Source organism: Lissotriton helveticus, chromosome 4_1 (assembly GCF_964261635.1).
Source record: "Lissotriton helveticus chromosome 4_1, aLisHel1.1, whole genome shotgun sequence".
Taxonomy (NCBI): domain Eukaryota; kingdom Metazoa; phylum Chordata; class Amphibia; order Caudata; family Salamandridae; genus Lissotriton; species Lissotriton helveticus.
The window spans coordinates 1,304,985,702-1,304,999,128 of NC_136063.1; the positions used below are offsets into that span (position 1 = coordinate 1,304,985,702).

Here is a 13,427-nt window from a genome sequence, read left to right on the forward strand (position 1 = left end):
TAGCATTTGGCCTGACTGACATAAGAAGCCACCGCCGCCATGTTTTCAATCTACCCCCTCCAGTCTGGACCTCTAGTTTAAGAAAACTAAAAGACGTGACTCATTTTCAAAGCACATTAGCAAAATCCAGTTCCCCACATGCGAAAGTGCATTTGACGGTAACTCTTTACCGTGAGAGTGATTCGTCCGGGCCTTGAGCGCTCACAGCATCACGAAAGCTATTCCCTGGCTTTCCTCCTGGTGGAGAGGCCTTTTCCTTGGTGCAATACTGCCCCCTCGCTCTCAGAAAGAGAACGCAGGGACATTTTTGCTCCCATACTTGGGAGTTAGTGGAAAGCGCTGTCTGGACCATGTGCTCAGCACCAAAACAGACATCTTGACCATTTATGTAGCACAAACCGGGAACCGATTTTTCCTGGAGCACAACTTACTAAAGTTATGCTTATTCATCTCAAAGGAACTCACTGTAACTAACACTGGCGGAATGTAATGCCGACCTGGGCACAGAAATGTTTTATACCTGTGAGTGGCGTTGATCACCAACTTATGATTGGAGAGATGAGGGGCACTTTTGCCTGGTGGTAGTGACAGAATTAGTGGAAGAGGTCATAGGGTGTTGGAGTGCCAAAAATGATTGTCGCACGGGGTATCACCAGTGCTAAAGCCATCCCTGCATGCAAGTGAATAATATGATGTTTGAGGAGATAATACATTTCACTGCAACAAAGTGAATTGCTTCTAGTTGATGACATTGAGGCGCTAAGTTTAGATGCTATGGGGCAAGTTTACTAAGGTTTGACCCAGCACACAGCAGCCAAAGTTGCTGCACAGTGTTGCATCGAAGGGAGCGAGAGAACAGCGCCATACCTAATAAGATATGGCACTGCTGCTCTCTCCTCCTACGCTGGTGGACTTTTGACTGTCTTGCGCCACACACATGCCTTTGTACCGTAGTGAAAGGATGGTCCTGTGATGTATTACGTAGCTTTTGTATTAGAAGGGTGCCTTTAAAGTTAGAAATACTGTGCTTAGACATATTTTAATACTTTTTCAAGATTGTATGTGACCTGTACAGTACAGCATGCATGCAAAGTCTGAAAAAAAGAAAACCGACCCCCACCCTGGTGGCTCACCGGCGAAATGCCCGGTGCCCGCCACGACCAGTCCGGCCCTGATGTCACCCCTTTGACACAAAGTAGTGCAGTGCTCTACTTTGGGTTACCTTAGGGCTGTTATCCGGACCACACAGCAAAGGTTGCACTGGAAAGTAAATCCCAAATCTATACTTTGCTCCTTTTTGTGTCATTCCTGTGCTGCACACCTGAAGCAAAGTGTTAGTAAATTTAGGAATTATTAGTTTCTAAGCAAATGTGAACTCCTCAGTCCATTCCAAATATTAATGATATGGCAGCACTACCTGCTTCTTTTTCAATACAATATAGCCAAACTCCTTTAGCGAAAATGTTGAGTCTCTAAGGAGTGTGAGATCAAGTGATAAAACATTTTTTTAGGACAGTAAGAAAGAGTATTTTTTTGCATAGTTTTGTACACCACAAACTTGATCGGTGGGCTTCAAAGTGCTTTACAAGAGAAACAAACGTAACACATTTTTTAGGTATGTAGAGATTAAGTGAATCACATTATGTTGAGTAAAGGTCCAGGTTCAAATCTGATTCCCCAGTTCCAAAGATTGATGCTCTAGCTGCTAGGACCCATCCCTCCCTCAGGGCAAGTGGTCCCTCTGAAGCCTTTGGGAGGCCAGTTAGTCAGTCAGTCAAAAAGCTTTATTCGATTCAGCAAGCAAATCATAAAAGCAAATAATCAAATAAAGAACAGTTGAAAAATGAGATACACTCATTAACATAGTATACTATTGAATATAGATAAAATACAGTATTCAGAAAATGCATCAAAAATATTAAAACAAGGAGATAAGATATGTGTATACAGTAAATAAATAGAAGAGCAGACCTGCAATAACAATTTGTTCTATTTAAAAATACTTATCAGAGTTTTTGTAAAAATTTCAGAGGACGAGAAGTGCACCTCTTATGAAACAGCAGTAGAGGTAACAATAGAATCCAACAAATACAGACATCTAAAATCATCTCTATCAGAGCAGGGGCGTTGCGCTCTCAATAATGGGAGCAAAACATCTTGCTCTCACTGTTTTATAAAGTGTACAAAATAAAACAAAGTGCAAAGTGCTTTGTTTAGACAAATTATCACAAGGACATGGCGTAATATTATCTCACCAGCCGCCTTGATGTGGAAAGGCTACCAAAAAGTGCACTGTGCCTAACCAAAACCTAGTGAGATGAAATCTGTATTGCGGATTCGTAATAAAAATTAAGTAAAATTGCTGTTGACTAGTCAAAAGACTAACCTCAACAAGACTCAGCATTCTGTGGTGTGTCTGAGATTGCTGGTGATGTAAACTAGCCCTGGAAAAAAACGCTGATTTGATAATATATGTAGATTTGGGGGGACATATTTTGAGGGTTTTCAAAACCCATATCACAAAACATACATTTCAAGTAGCTAAGCCAAGGGATCTTCTCAACATTAAACATAGCAAGACAATCCACAAAAATAGCTCGTGAAAAATCTAAATCCACTTAGAGCCAAATCTTTGCCCGTAGCAGCAAAGATGCGAGAGCAATGCGGTCCCCAAGGTGTTCCAAACCCAATTTGGAGTGACAGAGTGTAGTAGAGGCACTATTGGGCATAATCAGAAGCCTTCTAATAAAGGTGGGCCATATTATCAAGAAAGGGCGATACATTATCACGCTTTTATCTGCAGGAAATGTCCGCTGGTTCTGGTGTTAACCTGGGCTTCTATGGGAATTCACAAGGGCATATTATCAAGCCCATTATCGCCGCTTTAGCGGCAGTTTCCTGCCAATAAAAGCGGCAATAATGTATTGCACTTTCTTGATAATATGGCCCGTTATTCTCTATAGCTTGAAGTTTGTTATTCTTGCTGTACCTCCATACTCTTGCTCAATAAATGGAAATAGAAAGGCATTTTGCTTTGTAGAGAATTGACATTTCTTTTACTGGCTTCTGTCCCAATTTAGCTGCAAGCCGAAATACAGCATTTGTTGCTCTAGTTGTCTGCTGCGCTTTTAACATCAATAGAGTCCCCTGACAGCTGTATATTAAATAGGTCACCCAAATAAGAAAAACTTTTGACTTTCTCAATCTCATTTCCCTGCACCACAAAAGTTTTAGATTTTATCAACTTGGGGCCTCATACCATATTATACAATTTTTAAAAATTAACTTTTAGATCAAGGAATGTCATAAAATCTATAAAAGCATCAAGGGATTTCTGAAGACTTATTGCTCTCATTGCCAGAAGGACAGTGTTGTAGGCACAAGAGAGTAATGGAACAAAATCACTGTCAATCCTCGGGACATCTAACTTCAGCAACAAGTATGCCTCAAATCCATTTGTGTACAAAGGAAATAAAAAAAGGGCCTAAGGTACAACCTTGACGAACACCCTCGTACGAAAATATTGGCTGTTTTCTCGCCCTCAATGCTGTATCATATCTTAACTGCCTACTAACGATTCCTCCAGTCCCATGTCTCCCTGTGGGAGGCATTTTGCTTGTTTAAAGGGTGATGATGAGTCCAAGGAGGGTGGCGCCATCCCAATGATGGTGAGTTGAGAGATATCTTTTATAGATGCTCTTGGCATGTCCTTCAGAAGAGGGGGCAGAGTGGGTATTATTAGCGCAAAGTTCGGCTATGCTCTTCTTAGTGCTACTTTGCGTCAATGAGGCATTCCATGGGTGATACATTGGCCTTCCCATGCTACCACTCATGGGTTTTGATGCAAATCCCTGTCTACTGACATTGACCATACTCCTCTTGAGGAACACGGAAAAAGGCGAAAAGTTTTAATTTTGCCTTATTTTTCCAACTTTGCTTGTGTGCTGCACTGTACAGCACATATACAAAGTAGGAAAACAATTAAAGGATAGTTTTTGTACTGGAATGATTCTCTTCCAGTTCAAAACCTATGTTTTAGAGAGCACACACACCCTTGCACTATGGCACAAGTGTTTCTGCATTGATACACAGCTCCCAAAAGTTCACCAGTGCTGATAGAAAAAATGCACCTTATATTAATGGTGCATATTTTCTCTCTCCCTTTGATGCAAGGCAGTGCAGTAACTTTGTTTGATATGCTGCCTTGTGTCAAATATTAGTAATTCTGGGTCTAGGACTGCCCACCTAGCCCATCTCATGCCTCTTTATTCCACCACCAGACACTCTCTGCCCCTTTCTGCAACACATGCAAGTTACTTCTTTCCTCTTCGTCCTTTTGTCATATTTTTTCATCTTTCTCTTCCTTACCCCTTGTGTTTTTTTCATTCTCTTGCTCTCTATAAAGTCTATTGAGGAAAAATAAGTGCCTGTCCCATACAATGAGTGCTGGTAGGCCCTACCTGCAGCCAATGACTCAAATTAAGCACTGACCACCCGAGTAATTTATGCAAAGGGGATGGGGTAACAAGGTGAGAACAGTGGAAATCACTCATAGGTTTTCATGTAAAGTCAGACCTATAATAGAGTGACCTGGCTCTGTATGAAATCATAAGGCCAAAAAAACACAAGCTCTGACAAGGGTCAAGCAAACAGCATGTAATATTCCTGTGCAAAAGGTGTGTATTTCCAGTGAAATTGCACATATAACGCGGCATCCCCTCAGTTGTCATCACATAGATATCTATATTGGAGGATTTGCTATGACTAAATATCTCACACAAGGACCACTCAGTCAATATGAGGGAGGTACTAAAATAGCTTTTATTGGATAATCAATGTCGATGGCATCATTGACACACCTCTTGCTAAATTTGACGCTCCTTGAATGGTAGTCAGGGTTTGTACGACACATTGGGGCAGATTTCCTTAAAGTTCACGCAACGCAGTGCAGCAAGGCAAGTTGCTACGCTGCGTGAATCGGAGAGAGATGAAAAGCACCATATCGACTAAGATAAGGCACTCTTCAACTCTATCCCTGCATGGGAGCACTTGAAGCTGCCTAGCGCCAATGCAGGCACCCTTGCACCAAGGTGCCTCCAATATGGGAAGGTTTGTTTTTGTGCAGGAAGGAATGCCTTCCTGCACAAAACAATCTTTGGAGGCTTATTCCTCTTTCTATGTGTGTTGCAGAATACAGCACGCATGGAAAGAAGAAATACCGAGGAGAAATAAAGATATTTCTACTCGTTACGCCTCACTTGGGAAGATATTGCATTTTGAGGCATTCCCAGGTTTATTAGCTTTAGTAAGTCTGGTAATGTGCCAAAATCCATGGATGGACGCCTAGGAACGCACATGCTCCAGCCATGGAACATCTTTCCAATGCAAGGTAATGCAAGGCAGCGCTATGGTCTGCATTGCGTTACTTTGTATTTACTAAACCACACAAAGTGGCTTTTCGTGACCAAGTAAATACCAAAAATGATTTTGCATTGGGACTGCACTACAAAAGTGATGCAACTCAATGCAAAAACATAGTAAATCAACTCCACGGTACTGCTTCAGTTGTTCTCCATTGCCCCAGCAACAACCTGATGTTCATAGCCCAACAATGATGACTTACTTGATCTGCTACTGTCACACCACTCAGTACTTTACACTTGGATCTATAGATGTTGCTCAGGCTGTATTAGCATCTGAGGTCCATTCGATGACTTGCTGTAAAAGCTAATTTCACATAATGCAACAGTAAGCCACAATGGCCATCCTTTGGAGGAGCCCTTCTTGGATGTCTCTGAGCGTGCTCAACTTCTTGCAGGAGGACTTAATGAAAATAAGCACCATTTTCACAAGATTTTATCATGAAGGTGCCTTTGTCTTTGATTTGGCCACACCAACCACTGCAGTATAAAGAAGCTTCAAAAGACCCCATTCATACTTGATCAGCACTGGATTTCTCTAATCATCTGTATTTTGTGATTATAAACCTTCAGCCTCGTTTGGAGCACAAGAGGGCTGTCACAGGCACTGCCTTGGATTTGTAGGGATTGTGCACCAGACCTAGGAAATAACATCTATCACAGGAAGGAAACACATTCAGTTATAAAACACGCACCCGACCAAACTGAGATTCACTCCGAGTCTATCATCCTTACAATCCACGTCAGACCCTCCACATAATTCTCTTATGATGGTTTGTTTAATATTTTCTTATATACTTCCCTTAATAGAATATGTTCAGGCAAACTGTGGCATTTTCCTTGAAAGTAAAATATGAATACGGCCACACACCTGATATTGAAAAAAAGATGACTAGCCTGCCAAATTTCAGATTCTTAACACAATTGTAAAGCAGTAGTGGATTCCACACAAAATACCACCTTACTGCGCTCCGTGAAAGGAAAAGGGCACAAATGTGGTATAATTACCTTTATTTGCCTCATTCCTGTCCTTTCTTAGTGCTGGCGCACTTTTGGCTGCCTAGCGCCAACATAGGCACCCTTGCGTCATGGTGCACGGGTGCCTGCATTGTGAGCAGGATTGTTTTCGTGCAGGAAGTGGCAGCTTTCTGCACAAAAACAATCCTGAGAGGCATTTCCCTCTTTTTTTCACGTGCTGCAAATGCAGCACACGTAGAAAGTGAAAAATAAGAGAGCCTCACCTGGTGAGGCATAGCATTTTGATGCATTTCCATGCCGACCACTAATGGTAAATCCAGGAATGCGCCATAATCAATGGATGGATGCATGGGAACACCCACACTCCACCCATGGAACTCCTTTGTGCCACAGAGTAACACAAAGTAGTTATTTACGCTTGCATGGCTTGATAAATCTCACTTAGGTTTTGCATCGCTGTTGCACCCCCTTGATAAATCTGTCCCCAACTAGTTACAAATCCTGAGAATCCTACTACAAGCTGTATCACTTCTTCCATAACACATTTGGGCCTAAGCGTCCCAGCATGCTTAGAGATGTGGGCCAAAAACATGGCTGGCAGAAGGTCACCATCACAACATCAGGCTAGTTGAGTGTTAAGCCATGGCCCATTGCAAATCACTGTCCTGTATCCGCAACAACAACCCTGCCCAAGCACCTTCTTCATAAAACCCCTTCTTGGGTGGAACTTTCTTGGGTGGAGCCTAATGTAAGCCAGTCTTTCTTACTGCACGTTCATGCAACAACTAACTCGAGCCGATCAATGCCCGCTAACTAGTGCACAGGGGCTAACTAGTGCACAGGGAGTTAAACCGGGGCAGTGAGATACATTTAGGAAAACGGCTGTCGACAGGGTTGTGCTCGTGTCTAAAGGCACTGATTTGGTCGTTTTTGTGCTTCCAGCTGGGAGGGGGTAGAAGCACCGTTCTTGGCCACATTAAACCATGTTACTGCCAAAACAAGGAAGGCTGCAAAAATGTAGCTTGTCTAAGGTACCAACATACTTTGAGCCTGAAGGAACATTAAAATAGGCCCTAGTATTTACTCATATTCATTACAGCTTTTATTCAGGCATATATGTAAATTAATACAAGATATATGTGGATGCATTATTGTTCCAGGGCCATTTGTAGCTGAAGAGTCATTTGATTTCCCTCCCCTTATAGTGCAAATGTATATCGACTGACTGCCTACTGCACATGCAAAGTATAGCCCCATCCAAAGTGCCATTATAACCTAATTATGGGCATCATCACAAGGGAGCAGATTGCTAACTTGAAAACATTAAAGTCTATTCTGAAATATATTCATGGAAATCAAAGGCCAACCCTTTGAAGTGAAATAGAAAATTCGAAGCCTAGCGATGCGGCTGCGTGCATGGCCACTTTAAGGGGAACTTTAAAAAAGAATCTACAGTGAGAGCAAACAGGAAATTCGGGGGCATATTATCAAGGACGGGCGATACATTATCGCCGCTTTTATTGGCAGGAAACTGCTGATAAAGCGGCGATAATGGGCTTGATAATATGCTCTATGAATTCCTATCGAAGCCCATGTTAGATGTCTTCACATCTAACATGGGCTTCGATAGGAATTCATAGAGCATATTATCAAGCCCATTATCGCCGCTTTATCGGCAGTTCCCTGCCGATAAAAGCGGCGATAATGTATCGCCCGTCCTTGATAATATGCCCCTCGGTTTCTAGGCATCCACAAAAAAATACCTCTCTCCACTTTTAATACCTAACTGACCAATGGTGTAACAATAGCCCCAGCAGCCCCATGGGTGCAGGGGGCAAGCTCCAGAGGGCCCGGCACGGTGCATGGGCGGGCCTGAGAGTGCCTGACTGGGTCCGGCGCATGGGGGGGCCCTCCATGCACTTTGCATGGGGGCCCTCACACATATTGTTAATCCACTACAACTGACAAGCATACAACACTGATTATGTAATGTTGAGATTGGCTCAGCCAATCAGAATGCTTAGAATCCTGAAACTATCTGCTGCTGTTTGCTTGTGTTCTAAGCTTAGCTGCAGTGTTAAAGAGGGACATGAAGCAGCCACAAATATTGAACCTGTACAAAGGTTCCAAATTAGTGATCATAAATTTCGAATAGTAAGAATTCTCAAGTTGCGATTTCTTATTTGGAATGCACTAAGATGGATTTGAAAGAAATGGTCACAATTTGCGCATTGACTTCTATCGAATGCATTGGTATTTTGCAAACTGACCTATTACTAGCATATTGGTTAACAAAATACAGAAGTGTAGTGGGTTGCAATTCAACCTACTTCAACAATAGTCATGAGGTAAGTTGAAAACTGAGATCCACTATGACTGGCCACAATCACAGGGATGGTGGCCTACTGGGGTCAGCAGACTACCATCTCTGTGACTGCTTTTAAATAAAGCAACCTTTTTTTTTAATGCAGCCTACTTTCCATAAAAGAAAATGAGATGTATTTAAGAAAAAAAAGTTCTGCAAACCTACTTTAGCATAGGCATTGGTGCTATGGACCACTGCCTGCTTGTTTAAAAAGTTTTTGTTGACATTCACAAAGAGGTAGGTGTTCCTCAGGGACCTATTGCCATTTGCCAATGTCTTATCATCTCCATTTTGCATGGCCCTGTGTGGCTTGATAATTCAGGAGCAACACAGCACAGTACAAATCGCTGCATTGCATTACTTACCCTGGGAAGGCATTCCATGGGCGTTGCATGGGTGTTCCCACGCAACTCCCATGGATATTGACGCATCCCCAAATTTACCATTACTTGTGGACCTGGGAATAAGCCAAAATGCAACGCCTTCCCAGGGTAGGCATAAAGAGGAGAAATATCTCTATCTCTCCCAGTTACTTCCTCTTTCTATGTGTACTGTATTCTGTAGCACACAGAGCAATATGCCTCAGGGGGTTGTTTTGTACAGGAAGGTGCCCCACCTGCACTGAAACAATCTTGCATGCAATTCAGACACCCTTGCACCGTGGTGCAAGTGTACCTGTGTTGGCACTAAGCAGCCCATTGTGCACCAGCTCTGGTAAAAGGCAGAAGTGCACCATACTGTGATAAATACGGTGACTTGCTGCACTGCGTAACTTTTTCATAAATATGGCCCTAAGTGTTTGCAGCTGGATGTCAGTTGCAAAACATTAATGCATACCATAAGGAATTGGTATCCAGAAGAGACGCCCGTAACACGCACCTTCCAAATAGCAATTCTTAATGGTTTCCTACACTGATTTAACAATTTGGAAAACCCACCTAATCAGAGGTTTTGCGAGCGATAAAACCCTTTGCACAGGAGGCCTCTTGTTGTCTGCCAGTGCTAGATATGGAGGGTGGATGAATAGCCTTATTACTTACAAGCTGTCAAAAGTTACCAGCCCTCCCCTCACTATGGGGCATATTATCAAGCCTGGGCGATAAAATTATCGCCGTTTTATCGGCATAAAATTGCAGATAAAGTGGCGATAATGGGCTTGATAATATGCTCTATGGAATTCCAATCAAAGCACATGTTAAAAGTCTTCACATCTAACATGGGCTTCGATTGGAATTCCATAGAGCATATTATCAAGCCCATTATCGCCGCTTTATCTGCAATTTTCTGCCGATAAAACGGCGATAATTTTATCGCCCAGGCTTGATAATATGCCCCTATGATCTTTGCCAATGGACTGTGGCCAATGATAAAAAATAAAATAACGCTTGAATAACACTCAAAGTAAGCAGCCAGGCATTGAGCATCATTTAATTCCAAAATTAGGGCGAAACAAACTGTAGTTACGATGCTTGACCTGTTCAGGACACCATACACCAATGTTTACAGGATGCCCACGAGTCATAATTTCTGTGTGCTGGCAGAGGTTGCATCTTACAGGATTCTCTTTAAAAGCGGTGGCAATTCTAGCAGGCAGTAAATAAACGTTTTCTATATTTCATATTAAAGTTCATCTAACATTGATTGCTTTTATTGATGCTTTTCCGGTGTCTGCTGCAACTAGCGTGTTTAAATGAATGTGAAAAAGGTTGTCAAAGCCCTGCAGCCTTTGAAAATAGTGTGTGAATTGTGTGAAGTGTTTCAAGCTAAAGAGAAGGAAAGAATTGTCCATTTTTATTGCATATCTATTTTTCCACTCTCCCTCCACCCCTTACTTTTTCCTTACTTACTCTATTGCTATTTGTTTGTTTTGTTGTTCCTTTTCTTGTCTCTCTGTATGCGTATTGTTTTTCCTTTCTCTTTCTTCTTATTTTTGTTCTTTTTTCCTTATTGTTTTTATTTACCTTTTTGTTTTTTCTCTTTCTTACTTTCTCTCTGTCTTTTTACTCTCCACCTTCTGATCCTTCGCTTGTTTTTTTAGATTCAGTTTTTCTCTGCTCAACCCCTTGTCTCAACTACTTTTGGATTTCTCTTCACAGGGCGGTAGGGATAGCCGACATGGATCACCCGTCGCCAGACGCTGAAGCTCTGCGAGGTCTCCTGAAGATCCTGATGTACTCTGCCAAAGAGTATAGCGTGCCTACACCACACCAAATAATACTACTACTTGCAAGACTTACCTAGCTACTATGTTAACATCTGTTGAGTTGTGCGTGCAGTAGGATCATTTATCAAACTACGTTGGCGACCCCGGGCCAACAAGTCGACAAGAAGAAAGGAAAACTCAATGTAGTTGAGTGCGCTGTCTTTATCAAGTTGTACAGCATTAACACAGAAAGATGCTTCTGTTTATTTTCGTATATTCATAATCCGTGCTACCTTAATAGGACATTAAAAGTAGAAGCCAACCCACCCCAACACTACCTTAGTTGACAGACAACCAAAGATTCCCAAAGCTGCTACATAACTAAGGCAGCCATGTTTGTAGTTCTGTAGTGGGGAAACATTGTCATCTGGTGCCATGCTCAGAATATGCAAGTCCTGGTCTCAAAAGTCTATTTTTTACAGTTTGTTTACATTTTTTTAGATTGGTCTGTTGGTTACCCCCTACCTCTCTCTCACATGCATGAGCCTATTTGATTATTTTTGAACTTGCAAAAGACAGCAATGGATGGATTCCTGTTGGTAAAACAAAAGGGATGGGTTGAATTCTTAGTATGTGACAAGCGTGTAAGGGTGGTTGCGGGCCGGTGAGGATCATGGTGTGACAGAGAGCTGTGGGGGCTTTGAGGTGACGCAGCCTTCTCGCAGTGTGATCCATGAGGTTGGAGCATGGGCTTATGGTCAGTGAAAGGTAGAGAGAGAAGGGGATTCAGAAACAGGGAATCCCCCACATTTGCAGAGGGGTTTTCTTTCTGTGACCCATGGGTGCCGCTGGTGGCGCACCCCAGGTCCACTCACTAGAATAACGCCACTTCACACCTAAAAGTAAAGGAAATCCTGCTTAATAGGATACAGGGTACCTTTACTCTTCTGCAGCTCCTGTTAGAGCCTCTGCTTCTTTACACTGGAGCGATGTAGTTAAAAAAAACATGAAAATAAAGCTAAAAACCCCAACCTCTTCCCAATAACTAAGGCCGGTCACCTGCATCTGGTGACATCTCACAGGTCTGTAGAAAACTACTGTGAACCTTTAACTGTTGTACCATGGTTGCCTTGTGAAAGTATATAAACACACTCATTGATTAGTTTTAGAGGTCTAACTATTTATAAACCTACTAAGAAAATAAGCCATATGACACTGGTGTGTCCAGCCATATGCACAAAAACCAGCTCTTCTGAATTGCACTGTTTCATAACATACTGTGTTCTACGTTGAAACCTTCCTTAACAAAATGTTCCTTTCTCCTCTTAGTTCTTTAAATGTTGTGTCTTTGTTTTATAGCACCAAGATGATTTAAGCTTTTTAAATCAACACATGGCTTCTTCTATCGTTTTTCCATTTGACACCCCAAGAGCCATTTTTGGAAGCCAGCTTATGTCTGTTTTAATTTTAAATAAGCTCTCTTTTAAATGTTGTTTCTATGCAATGTGCACTAACTAAAGCAAAGGAGTGGGAGTGGGTGAGAAAGTGTACCTGAAAACAAGCCAAATACTGCCATTTCTTAAGCAATTCTGGATTCCATCACTTTGAAATGTATTTTTCAATATGTAGCTTTTTCCAGATATGTACTGCTCTTTAATGTCTTAGTGAACGTCAGTAAAACTTGTACTGTTCTTTGAAAATATAGAATACAGCTATCAAAGAAACAAGATTCATGACTGAATAAAAGTAATCACCTTTGAATGAACTTTGAATGAGTCTTTTTTATTTCACAACCTACGCCCATATTTACTGAAGTTTTGTGCGGACTATGGCGCGATGCAAACCGACCCAAAAGTTAGCGTATATTTTGCAAGCGCGTATGCACATTTTAAGAAATGTTGGGGCATATTATCAACGGCCAGCGATAATTGTCACTGGCCGTGCTTAGCGATACATTTTTTATCTCAGGCTATCTCTGGAATGTATCTGGTAGTGCGTTATTAACAACGCGTTTCTCCAGGGCGATAAAAATTCCAGAGATAGCGAGGTTATCGCTGTTTTGTAGGGAACATCGCTGGTTTTCCAGCGATGTTCCCTGCAAAAGGGCAATAACCTTGCTGAAACGACCCTGTGGTCGTATCAGCATAATCCACCCCCTATGTAAAGCATAGGTAAGTCTGGATTTTAGCAGAGGTTATTTTTCTGGCAAAAACCGCAGTTTTCGCCAAAATCTAACGTGTGCTAAAATCCTATGGGCTGCCTTGTAAATATTGTGATGTGAAGATCACCGATATTTGCAAGGGAGTCCATCCGAGGAACGCCCAGTGACGCCCACTTTGCATCTCATTAGAGATGCAAAGGGAGGCGTTGGGAAAAAGGGTGTTAACATGCGATTATGCATGTTAGCACCCTCTTGTAAATAGGGCGATATTTTTATCTCCGCTTTTTGGGCTTTTTAAGCCATAAAAGCGGAGATAAAGCCCTTGTAAATATGCCCCATTGGCCTTACAGTGCAATAAAT

At 42.0% G+C, this 13,427-nt stretch overlaps 1 protein-coding gene across 2 annotated transcripts in view; it reads left to right on the forward strand.

The window, feature by feature from the left end:
• MBP (myelin basic protein) overlaps positions 1-12,671 on the forward strand; it is a 983,766-nt gene extending 971,095 nt beyond the window's left edge. For both annotated transcript variants that reach the window (XM_078687869.1, XM_078687870.1), the window contains one exon: positions 10,860-12,671. In XM_078687869.1, coding sequence (XP_078543995.1) covers positions 10,860-10,904 — 45 coding nt within the window. In that variant the 3' untranslated portion in view covers positions 10,905-12,671. The remainder of the gene's footprint in view (positions 1-10,859) is intronic.
• Positions 12,672-13,427: the final 756 nt, after the last annotated feature.